The 12,694-nt window shown below is 43.9% G+C and overlaps 1 protein-coding gene across 1 annotated transcript in view; it reads left to right on the plus strand.

Annotated features, from left to right (window-relative positions):
• Nucleotides 1-256: 256 nt before the first annotated feature.
• The window catches only part of ERICH6 (glutamate rich 6), a 31,032-nt gene continuing 18,594 nt past the window's right edge, over nt 257-12,694 (plus strand). Inside the window, exons 1-7 of the mRNA XM_059163765.1 lie at nt 257-719; nt 1,576-1,633; nt 6,528-6,619; nt 9,173-9,235; nt 9,513-9,568; nt 9,660-9,776; nt 12,287-12,397. Of these exons, the coding sequence (XP_059019748.1) occupies nt 353-719; nt 1,576-1,633; nt 6,528-6,619; nt 9,173-9,235; nt 9,513-9,568; nt 9,660-9,776; nt 12,287-12,397 (864 nt within the window). The 5' untranslated portion in view covers nt 257-352. The remainder of the gene's footprint in view (nt 720-1,575; nt 1,634-6,527; nt 6,620-9,172; nt 9,236-9,512; nt 9,569-9,659; nt 9,777-12,286; nt 12,398-12,694) is intronic.

Consider the following 12,694-nt stretch of genomic DNA (forward strand, 5'->3'; position numbering starts at 1 on the left):
TACCAAGTGGCCTCACGATGTCATTAGTGACTCCGCCTACCCCACTCACACAAACAAACAAACAAACACGCTTCAAAGGACCTGACGGGAAAGGGAGGTCAGTTCGCCACAGGCTGCGAGGGGAAAGCGGGTGAGAAAGAAGCTTGCCCGCGGTCCTGGCTCCTTAGCAGCTCACTGCCCCGCCGCCCCTCCCCTCGCCCCGCGGGTGCTGCGGCTTTAAATCCCCCGGCTCGGAAGCGCGCGGCTGGCGGTTGCCCAGGGAGACAGATGCACAATAGCTTGCGCGCTCTCCAGCCTAGACCGGCCGCAGCGCCGGCCACTGCGCTAGCGGCCACCCAGCTTCCCGCCAGCCATGGCCAACTTGCACTCGCGTCGCAGCTTCAGAAAGCCCGAGACGGAAGAGGAGGAGGTGGAGGAGGTGTTGGCAGAGATGGAGGAGGTGGTGGAGGAAGAAGAGGAGGTGGAGAAGGAGGAGGAGGCCGTAGACCCAGAGAAGAAGAAGGTGGAGGCCCACGGGACATTCAGCGATGAGTACTTCTGGAAGGCTTTGGAGCTCGGTGTCAGCAATGGCGAAAATTCAGAGCCCTACCTTCCCCGCTTTACCAGCATCCTGAGCCCCAGCCTGAGCCCGACCCCGCCGCTCAGCCAGAGGCTGAGACCGTCGCAGAGCGAGACCCAGAGCTGGAGCTCGCAGTGGAGCACCTCCACTCCCCAGAAAAGTACAGCCCCTGCCCGCCCCTTCCTCTACGGCTTCCCGGGCCCTCGGGGTTGCGGGTCGTCCGACTCCAGAGCCTTGGTCTCCTTGCGCGGCTGGTTTCTAAATACATGCACACTCCACACACAACCCAGTCTATCTCCGGCCCTTCTGTCAGAGGCACTGAAATCTTGGCCGAGCCTTTGTGATGGCTCAGAGTTTAGGACATCGTTGAAACGCTGGGCGAAGCTGAAGTTTGGGTGGTGCCATAAGGAGCGCATTTGGTAGTACTCCTCTGTGCATTCTGGCCGTGATTTTGTTTCCTCCCTCCCTCCCTCTCCCTTTCTCTCCCTTTCCCTCCCTCTCCCTCCCTCTCCCTCCCTCTATCTCCCCCCACCCCACGGTCCCCCATCCCCCCAACCTCTTTTACACACACACACACACACACACACACACACACACACACGAACGTTCCACTCCTGGAACAGTAGTGCCTTTAGAGTGTTCTGCTTCTAAGACCGTCCTCCAAAAAACCTACCTCGTGTTTAAGTTCCTGTGCTAAAACCACAATAGTCTCTTCCTTAAAAAGAGAGGCAGGGCAGTTATCTAGAGGATTCTCAACCTCCCAGTATTGATTTCTGCCAGGATCCTCCTCTGTTGGGCAGAGCGTGGGAGGGGGCTGTCCTCTGCATTATAGATGTTTGGTAGCATCTCTTGCCTCTAGCGGGGGCTACGCCCTGAGCCCCCACTCTATGATAATCACAAATGTCTTTAGATGTTGCCAAAGGTCTCCTGGGGGGGTGGGGGGTGGAAGAAATTGCCCTTCTGAGAGCCACTGATTTAGGAAGAGTGGATAAATTGTTTAATGTTTCATTCAACAGGTTTTCCTAAAATATTCCAGACATTTAGGAAAGACTTTTCTGAAACGAATTTAAATAGGTAAGAAATGTTTTGCTTTCATATTATTTTTGGAAGCTGATGGTGTTTACCTCTTGGATAAACATGTCTGGAAATAGAGTAAAATAATCCAGGACACTTACAAGTAATTTCTTCAAAAAGTTTTTTTGGGGATAGAGACAAGGTCCCTGTCCATCTACCCACAGACATGGCATGTCCACTTCATAAAACATGAAATAATAACACTCTGCCAGGTAGACAATAGCCAGGGTTCTGAATGTTTAGGGCATAGGTCTCTATTGGCTAAATGAGACCGTGATTACAGACATATTCTGTGAAGGAGACTGGAAATTATAGTCTTTTTTTCCCCCCTTCTCTCTTTTTCTTATTGTTATTCTTGCTATTAGCCTTCAAACACAGGAAGAGACCAGAGAAATACCTTTTGGGACATATTTATAAATCTTCCCTGAAATCTCACACCAAACCTGAGTCCACAATCTTGAATTATTATTCACCTAAACTTTGCTTTTACAAGCAAATTCTAAATTCCTAAGCATCAGGATTGTTCTGTCCCACTTTTATGTTTTTATTTATCCTTTTAATTCAACTTTTTAAGTAAAAAATATGTACATGGTTAAAATATTAAAGTATACAAAGGTATAAAATAAAAAATCTCCATGCCCTTCTTCATCCTCACACTCCCACTCACCAGTTAACATATTGTTAACAGTTTGTTTCTAATATAATTTTATTTGGGTTTTTTTTTAAGGTTTTATTTTTAAGTAATCTCTTTACCCAATGTGGGGCTCAAACTCACAACCCCAAGGTCAAGAGTTGCGTGGTATACTGACTTTGGCCAGCCAGACACCACTCCAATATAAATTTAAATAGTGTATTTTCATTCTCTGATTTATCCATTTGTGACATTTATGGGCTTCCCACCCATGAAAGATGAGGACTATAACTCATTACTATTTCTCTCCTCTTCATTTTTGGTAGTGATGTTATTTTTAGTTTTTCTAGCCTTTAGGATTTTAAGGTATTTAAATCTCTACTATCTGATTTATCAACTTTAGCGGCTACCTATTAACTCCTTTTTTTAAAAAAAAAGATTTTATTTATTTATTTGAGAGAGAGAGAGAGAGCATGAGAGGGGAGAAGGTCAGAGGGAGAAGCAGACTCCCAGCTCCACTGGGAGCCCCATGCAGGACTTGATCCCCGGATTCCGGGATCATGACGTGGGGCCAAACAGCAGCAGTTGCTTAACCAACTAAGCCACCTAGGAGCCCTACCTATTATATTAATTCTTATTATGAAACGTTAACCCTCTAATGCACTTCTACTTTCTTCTATCTCTCCTCACACCCCTTCCTATCCCAAGTAATACATTATATACATTTTATAACAAACTATATTAATGTGTAATATATAGTCATATAAAGTCATTTTACTTTGCCAAGTTTTATGTTCATGTTGTGTTTTATAATCATAATTAAGTCAGTACAAGTTAATTATAAAAATTGAAAGCCAATCAACAATATAATTTCATGCTAAGAATCCAATAATGTGATTGGATTAGTGCACCAAAAAAAAAAAAAAAAAAAAAAAATCCTATGCTAATAAAACTTGGCTCCTAAAAGGAGAACTTTTCACCTCTCAGTTGTTTTTAATTGTCTTTAGCTTTCCTGAGTTGGGTGCAGTGGCCACATTTTCTTGATTCCCAGCTTCTATTCCTTTCCTCTTAGCTGGAGAAACTCCTCAGGTAATTATCTCATGCAGATCTCATAGGTATTCAAACTCCTGAGTTCTTGCCTATCTGGAGATTTCTTCATTTTACCCTCATACTTAATTAATATAACATAGCATAAAAGAATACATTTAAAGCCCTTTTCCTCAGAGCTCTGAAGATATTGTTTCTTTGCCTTTTAGTACCTGGTATTGCTGATCGTTCTGATTCTCAGACACTGGTGGCATTTGATTCCTTCCTTCATTTGTCTCTGTTCTTTCCTTTAGAAATCCTACTGGATAGCTGTTGGCCCTCTCAGGTATCTTTAAGATTTGGGGTATTTATAAGATAATACAAAGCCCTTGTACAAAAATTTTTATTTCGTTTTTCATATTTGTCATTTCCAAGAACCAGATCTTGCTCTGTGTCGCTGTTCAAATAGTTGTTGCTTGTAGGTCTTTTTTGAGAGTATTCTTACACTAATTTTTGTTCGTTGAAGTTCGTTCTTTTCAGGATGAGTTCTGTTTATCTTGGTGCTTCTCTTCCATACTATTGATTGCCCTTAGGTGACTGGTAAGCCTGTGTTATCAGTTTGTATTTATAAATGAATGGCCGTTAGGCAGGCAGAATGGAGTCGTTCTGCAGCTGAGTAGTTCTTCACAGCACTGCTGGAGGCTTGGTGGTGATTCGTGCATGCGTGGGTGGATGGGGCCTATCAGAGCCAGCCTCTCCTGGAGTGTCGGCTGGAAGCAGGCAAGCAGGATGCCCCCCTATTACCAGAGTTAGGATAAGGACACATTGCTTCATGGTCGGAGTTCTTCAGGCATTTCATTTCTGGGTGGGGTGTCCCTCCTTCCTCATCCAGGCCTATCCGGCAGGTCCTGTGGAAACTCTCACTGTGCTCTGCTTGTCTTTCAGACCCAAAATCTCCACAGAGAGGCTGCCCACTCTTTGTGGGGAGCAGTGCTTTGGGCTTCATCTGGAAATAAAAACAACCTTCCTGTGTAAGGGGAGAAGAACAGGCCTGGCTGTGGCACTGGCCAACTGCTTTGAGTTGACTTCTTGAACTCCTCTGATGGCAGTCCCTAGCTCCCTCCTTACTGCATTTGGTTGAGTCTGAGCAAAGAACTTCCCAGAAGAACTTTACTTACCTCTTTTGTCTGAAGCTGTGGTATTCTCCACTCTGGTTTTCCATCAAATGAAAGCCATTTATTTTTGTTCTGTAAGGACTTCAATATTACTGGTCTACTGATGACATGTTTCTAATTTCCCAGGGATTTTTTTCTTTTTTCTTTTTTTTAAGATTGTATTTATTTATTTAACAGAGAGAAAGTGAGCACACAAGCCAGGAGAGGGAGAAGGAGGCTCTCAGCCAGCAGGAAGCCTGATGAGGGGCTCGGGAGCTCTATCTCAGGACTGTGGGTCCTTAAAAGACTGAGGCACTCAGGCCCCCTCCAGGGCTATTTTTGTGTTTGTTTGTTTGTTTGTTTGTGTTTGTTATTTCAGTAAGATCTTGGATAGGGAGGGAACTGGGTGCTCAAATGCCAGCTTGACCTGAACTTCCTATGATGTGGGAACATCTATCTCTTTACTTGATCAAATTCATAATTTCCCTTCATAAATCTTCCTAAGAAGACGCTTCTTTTAGATTTCCAAGCATTCTCTGGTGAATTTCATGAGATTGCGTTTTTGTGGAAATCTGTCCTTAAAAAGTCATAAAAATGCAACCACTATTGGCTCACCTCCTATTTTTAATTGCCCTATTACTATTCTGGTTGAAAATGGGGCCAACTGTAGGTGGCAGATGAATGTGGAGAAACAGATTTTGAAGCTGAACAGGTCAGGGCCCCATCTCCATCTGGCCCATGCAATGTTTCAGAAGTTCCCTAAAGCTTCAGTTTCCTTGCCTGGAGAAAGGAAATATTAATACAGCCTTGATTAGTTTTTGTTAATTGGAATGAAATAGAGTGAATAAGGCAACTGTTGTGAAGGGACTACTACATAGTAAGTTCTCTATAAACGTTAATTTTGTTATCCTCAGTCACCCGCTATCTTTACACAGAATTTCAAAAACAATCTTTGGTATTGGTTTCAGGAAGGCAAAGAGCCTTTGGTGGATAATGTATTGATTTTGCTAACCATTGAATTCGGGAAAAAAGCACCAGACATACACTGCTGTCTAGGGATTGCTCTTTAATATGCCTTTACCCTTGAGACACCTGGGTGGCTCAGTTGGTTAAGCATCTGCCTTTGGCTCAGGTCATGATCCCAGGGTCCTAGGATCAAGTTCCACGTCAGGGTCTTGCTCGGTGGGGAGCCTGCTTTTCCCTCTCCCTCGGCCTGCCGCTCCACCTGCTTGTGTGTGCTCTCTCTCTCTCTCTCTCTCTCTGATAAATAAATAAATAAATAAATAAAATCTTTATATATGTATGTGTGTATATGTGTGTGTGTGTATATATATATATACACACAAATATATATAATATATATACACACAAATATATATATATATGCATATATATATATATATATATATATATATATATATATATATATGCCTTTACCCTTGGTCCCCATAACTTATTTATCTGGTAGGTGAGATAAACAGGATCCCCCAGAGATTTGCAGAGGTGGCTTTGGCCGAGTTATTCTTCACTTATTACAAGACACAGTCATTTCAGGATTATCCCAGTGATGCAGTGTGCCAAGGAACTAAGCAAAAAGGTTTGGATTATTTTTAAGCTACTTAAGTGGAACACCTGGTTGGCTCAGCTGGAGGAGCATAGCACTCTTGATCTCAGCATTGAGAGTTCAAGCCCCATGTTGGAAGTAGAAATTACTTAAATAAATAAAATGTACAATATGTCTCATTTAAATTAAAATAAATGTTTAAACACACACTCCATCACTGTCACCACCAACGCACATGCACTGATAATAGTGGTGGTAATTTATTCCCTGGGCGGGGGTGGGGTGGGGTGGGGATATGGCATTGGGAGTCTCTGGGACTCAGGAACACTGCCCTATGATGAAAACACACTGTGCCTGACTTTACTGAGAGATAACAATGGAAGAATATATTTCAAAGAAAATAGAAACCAGGCTCTCCTATGTACCTGCAGTATTTGACTGTTAAAATGTGCTGTGTTCCGAAGAACTGCTAACAACTCTATAGATACACTCAAAACTAACACTTTGTTTAAACTTCAGGACTATGTATCACACTTTGTATCCAGGAATTCCAACATCAGTACAAACAGAAGAAAGCTGGCTTCAAGAATTTTCTGGCAAAAGGCGGAGGAGTGAGTAGTTTAATTTCTTAGCTTTGGCTTGGCAATATGTTCGCATCAAGAAAAAATCTGCCCTTGTGTTTTGATATATGTCTTCATTTTTTATTAAGAACTAAAATGCATGCTGTTTCTAAATGCGAACCATTAAGAAATATATAAAAATGAAAATTTTAATTTATCCCAGTATAAGGAATTATGAATAGCCTTTTCTTTGAACTTTTCTATTTTTTTATATTATGTCACGTATTCATCAGAGGCTTATCGAGCACCTACCACGTGCCAAGCACCCATCATAGTCCAGACCCGGTTTTAGGGAAATGGCAATGAAGAAAAACAAACAAACAAGAAAAAAAAAAAAAAACCCTGTCTCAGTGATCTGGTGTTAAAGTGTGGAAGGTGTGTGCGGGGCTGGTGAGGTAGATAATACACAAATACATAGTACATTGGACAATAGACATGCTAAGGAGAAAAAGCAGAGGAAGGGACAGGAGATGTTGGGTGGGAGGGGGGCAAGGTGACATGGGGTGCTCAGGGAAATCTTCACTGAGAAGCTAAAATACTTGAGCAAAGACCTCAAGGATGTGAGAGAAATGAGCCAGAACGGTTTCCAGGGAAAGAAGATTCCAGGCACAGGGACTGGAGTAGCATAGGCCTCCTCCCAGAGCAAGGGGGCAGTCAGTGTGGCTGCAGGGAAGTAAGTAGGAGGAGGATCTGAGGGTCAAAGGGACAATTGAGGACCAGATCTTTATAAATGGGACCGAAGTAGAAAGACACTCCAGGGTTTGCACAGAAGAGTGACAAAATCTAACAGGAGAATGGACCAAATACTAAAAAGATGTTAATCATTCCCAAATTAATCTATGCAGTAATTCTGATGGGATTTCTCAATGGAACTTGACAAGTTGATTTGTCACCCCATCTTAGCAGTGTTACAAGACAAACTGAGGCATTTTCAGATGTCTAGGTTTGAGCAAACATGGATTGAAAATGGAGCAGTGCCCAACAGGACATAGTTAGGAGTGCTCCCCAGACAAGAGCGGGGGCAGGGGGAGGTTCTTACAGAGAATACCCCGGAGCAGAACAAGGAAATTTTTTAATTGGAGAGCTTATGGGTTTGAGATATATGGGAAACCTCCTTGGCTGTCCCCATTGGCTGTTCTTAACCTTGAGGCATTTACAGGAATTGACTGGCGTGGATTTCGGTTTGTTTACCTAGGCTACCAAGGAAGGCAGCAGGGCCACCTCATCTAATGGCCGCTCAGTCTGAACCAAGCAGGAACCTAGTGAGCCTAAGTGTGCTCCTCCATTTCTTTCAGATCTTCTTTCATAGTTTTGTGGGGGATATTTTCCCCATAAAGGACTCATGCAGCTCTTCCTAGTTTATTCCTAGGTGTTTTATAGTCCTGTATTGATGTAACAATTGGACACTTTTTTCCCATTTTCTAATTATTGTCAATGCATAGGAAAATTATTGATTTCTATATATTAATCTTGTATCGGACCCACCCATTGCTGAAATTTCTTACTAATGCTAATAGTTTGTAAGTTGAAAGTCTGCAGAACAATTAACATTTCCCATGAGTAATGGCAATTTTATCTCTTCTTTAACTTTTTTACTTAGCAGTGCATGATGAACACCTTTCCATGTCATGAAAGATAGATCTATTTCATTGAAACAACAGCATAGCGTTACTTTATATACAGTTATTGTGGCTTATGTAATAAAACTGATTGCTAGATATTTCAGAGTTGGTTTGGTTTGGTTTGATGTTTTGAGCTCTTCCCCTTAACAACTCATGCCTTAATAAAAATCTTTGTGCATACATTTTTTTTTATACCTGTGCTGGTATTTCTGTCGGCCAAAATACCTAAAACACATTTAAAATTTTTCCGGATACTCCACATAGGAAGTGCATGGAGCCCACTTCTTTCTCCCACAGCAGTCCTTGCTGGCCCTGGCTCTGTGAGCAAACGGGCCAGCTCCCTCCCCATACCTCTGTCCCACTGTAGGTTGATCTGGTTGGTTTCCATCATTCCAGTTCTATCCGTTTAAATCCTCTAGACATTTATTTAAAGTTGCTGATAGTTACCTTCCCCATTTCCAGTACTGCCATGGAATCTGTGGAGGGAATAATCCTCATGCTTGAGTTCAGTGTCTTAAAGGAGAACCCTTAGCACCCTTCAACCTGAAAAGTCTTTTACAGAATAACAGACATAAGGTAGACAAAGTAGTACTTTAGAAAGAGGGAAACAAAAGAGTCTGCAAATAACGTTTATAATCAAATAAAGTGTGCATCTCTGTAGAAGTCTAGGACCAGAAAGGAATAGGGACACATTTTTAAATATGATCCTTCAGTGGTGGCTCTCCTCTGTTCCCCACGATTGATAAAAAGCTACGATTGTTCCCCACAATTGATTAAAAAACAAAAAAGTAAAAGGTACAAGGTCAAAGGTCAAACAAACACAGATAAGGGTATTTCTTTTTCCGACAGGCATATTTTCTTTTACATTACACTTCTTTCCTACTTTGTCAGGATTGATGACAAATGTACACTCATTCTACAGGGAAGGAAGCAACCTCTGTAATCAAAGAAACTGAACCTGAAAATCTGGCTTCTAAGTTAAGAGGTAAATGGATGTTTGGAGTCCTTCCCTCTGCCTGAGAAGGCCAGCTGCCACTGGGGAACCACACTTAACTGGGATGTGCCCGCCCCTCTCAAAATGCCCTCCCTTAAGAATTTACCCAAGGAGGTGGGGAAAAGGTTTCAAGACATTGTAAAAGTGTGTGTGTGTGTGTGTGTGTGTGTGTGTGTGTGTTTGAGATGGGTAGTGGGTGACGAGAGAGTAGAAGACTCTGTTACAAAGATTTTATACTTGCTTTCTAAATTGATGCTTTTCTCTTCAGAAAAATGGGTAATTAATCCAGAAGAGCGAAGACTGAGTATTTTATGTGAGCTGGAGGTAAGAAACGTTTATCAGTCCAATACTCAAGCATGTTCATGGTAAATATCACTTATTCAAACATCGATTCTCTCTCTTTCTAAAAATGTAGTTTAAAGAAGATTTCATCACCCTGTTTGAGCCTTCTCTGAGAACATTGCCTAGCATCGGGCCACCATCCATTCTGACATTCAAACCAGAGAGTTCCAATTTAGGCATTAACTTCAAGGTGATTTTAATTCGTGTTGTTTTAAATATTTTTAAATTTCATTTATTAATACATAATGTAATAAGCCATGTGACGATTTGCCCAGAAGATATGAACATACTCTAAAAAACAAAGCCAGGCAAAGAGCTCTTTTATGTGGAACGGCACTCAGGGTGGCTGTGTCTGTCTGCTGGGGCCGCTGGACCTAAGTACCGCCAACCAGGTGGCTTAAAACCATGGCAACTTACTGTCTCACAGTTCTGAAGGCTAGAAGTTCAAAGTCCATGCGCCAACCGGTCCACCCTCTCAGACAGCATGCTTCCTTGCCTCTTCCTAGCTTCCAGCGTGGCCATGGAACCCTGGCCTTCCTTGGCTTGGGGCTGTTCCACTCCTATGTGGCCTCAGCTATGCTGGCATTCTCTGTGTGTCTGCGTCCCGGTGTCCTTCTTCTCCAAGGACACCAGTCCTGTTGGATTATGACCTAATGACTCATCCTCACTTGCTTACATCCGCAAAGACCCCCTATCTATATAAAGCCCCATTTCCAGGGACCAGGGGTTGGGACTTCCAAACTGTTGTTTCAGGGGACACGATTCATCCTGTAACAGTGGCCACAAGGCCTGGCAACAAAGGTGAATGTCTGCCATACTTGATCACCTTAAGTGACCAGTTACTGCCTCTGCCTGGTGGGGAAGGGAAAGGCCGCCCTCATAATCCCAACAGGACCGCGCACTGTCCTGCTGCACCAGAGCTGGGAGAAACTGATGGGTGGTATGATTATTTCCAAACTCGGGATGGCTTGGCCATGTGAAGAGAGCTTCACCATCCCCAGACTGGAACCTCCTTCATTATTTACTTCGGGGTACACTAAAGGTGCAGGCTTCCTCCCTGGGAATAAGAGCCAGCCATCGTGGGAGGCGGCGTGAGGCAGATGTGTGTGTGGGAATGCTGGGCGGACACACCCCATGCTGCTCATAGCCGCTCGGGGCAGCACATTAAACTCTACAAGTCTAATGTGGCGGACACATTAAACATGCCATGGAATGTAATATTGGTCAGTATTTGCTGTTTGTGTTTGTCCAGGTTTTTCTAAACTTTAGGCTCACCCTTCAGACTCTTCAGAATGAAATTCTTGATTCAAACCTAGCTCCTTCCTCTTGCTGAACCACAAAAGCTTGTACCCAAGGAAGTGTCTGGCGTTTTCTTCTGCTGACCCCCAGAGATGGTTTTGAACATGAAGAAAGCCTGGTGGCCTTTCTTCCAGGGGAGTGGTCCCTACACTGGCCCCCGGATCTTTATACACGGCAGATCTCATGGGGCTTTGACAAGGGCACCAGGCGCTGGCCTGCCAGCTCTCCTTTCCAGCTGCAGCCTCTTCAGGTGCAGAGGCCAGCCCCCCTCGTGATCTTTGGAAGCATCTCCACCTTCCTTCTCCCACAGGTGAAGGGTTGAAGGGACTATGGGCTGAAAAGCTAATGACCCAGACCCTGGTAGGGAAATGGCGTCGCCACACTCTCTTTCCGCCTGTCCTGTCACATGAGAGACAAACTAGACGTTCCACCACCATCTGTCCAGGGCGGGGCTTTACCCACCCCTCCCAAAGTGTTCCACTTTCAGCCATGCACAGTACTTATTATCGGGTAGTTCAACAGCCTCAAGACAGTAGCCCTCACTCCCCAGTGATGAATGCTTGGTGGCACCGACCACCTCATCCACCCTTTGGCCCCACAGTGGTTATTTTGCCAGTCCTAAAGAATGGAAGATACAGCTGGCCTGGTAGTGCTCAAGACCTGCGAGCCACGCACGAGATGGGTTTTTCCCAGAGGCCTGTGCTGGGCTTGGCTGCTGGCCTGCCCAGGAGCCCCTGCAGTCACAGTTGTGACCTCAGACACTCACCTAGCCATAGTGCCTCTACCCTTGAGCCCCTAACTCCAAGTCTCCTGTTGCTTCCCCTGGCCTCCCACGCCCCTTCAAAATTACCCTCACAGCACAGACAGGAGAATTCAGAACCCCAACCTGCGGGCTAATGTGTGTTATCCTTTGTCTTCTGCATCAAGTCACACACTGTAATCCACACACTTCCAACCAGACTCTGATGTCAATAGTAAATAGTAAAGTCAATAGTAAAGTCATTTGTGCAACTTTCTTTCTTCACTGAGGAGGCACCCTAAGGACCCACAAGTTCCCGATGGGTTCTCTGTGCTCTGGTGAACCAGACAGAGGCCCTCAAAACACCACCTCTGCCTCTTCAGGCCTCCCCAGCCCTTGAATAGAAATAATGTCTCATTACTGGAATATACAGACCTTGCAAGTTTGGTGCCTTCTGGTATAGGATCTCAGCCCCCTGCAAGTTCCCCCACCAACTATTTCAGCCCCCAGGGATTGTGACAGGTTTGCACATCCCCCAGCCCCACCCCTGCTCCCCTACTGGACATTTGCGGGCCCCACCCAGAGCCCTGACTCCTGCTGCTCCCAGAGGCTCTGGGCCTCCTTGTGGGCATTGATTCATTTTTGCTTTCCCCTCCCTGAAGGAAGAAGAGGAGGAAATATCACCCCAGTGTGAATTTTGTGGGGGCGATCTAAGAACATTTCTTTCCAATATGGATATTATCTCTGATGACAATAACTCGGAATCAATAGAAGTAAGTTCTAAAGCAGGTTCATGGAGGAAATGGTGTTACTTTTAAACATATGAAGTATTTTCTCCTGCATCTTCTTACAAGGCTTAACAGGGTTACATGTTAGCTGGTGGGGAAATGTAAATCATAATCACAACAGGATAACTTTTCATACCCCCTCTGATGGCTGTAATCAGAAAGACGAATAATACTAACAAATGTTGGCAAGGATGTAGAGAAACTGGAAGATTATATGGCTTTCAAGAAACAGTCTGTCAATTCCTTGAAAAGTTAAATACATAGTTACCTACAGCCCAGCAA

This window comes from Mustela lutreola, chromosome 2 (genome assembly GCF_030435805.1).
Source record: "Mustela lutreola isolate mMusLut2 chromosome 2, mMusLut2.pri, whole genome shotgun sequence".
NCBI classification, from domain to species: domain Eukaryota; kingdom Metazoa; phylum Chordata; class Mammalia; order Carnivora; family Mustelidae; genus Mustela; species Mustela lutreola.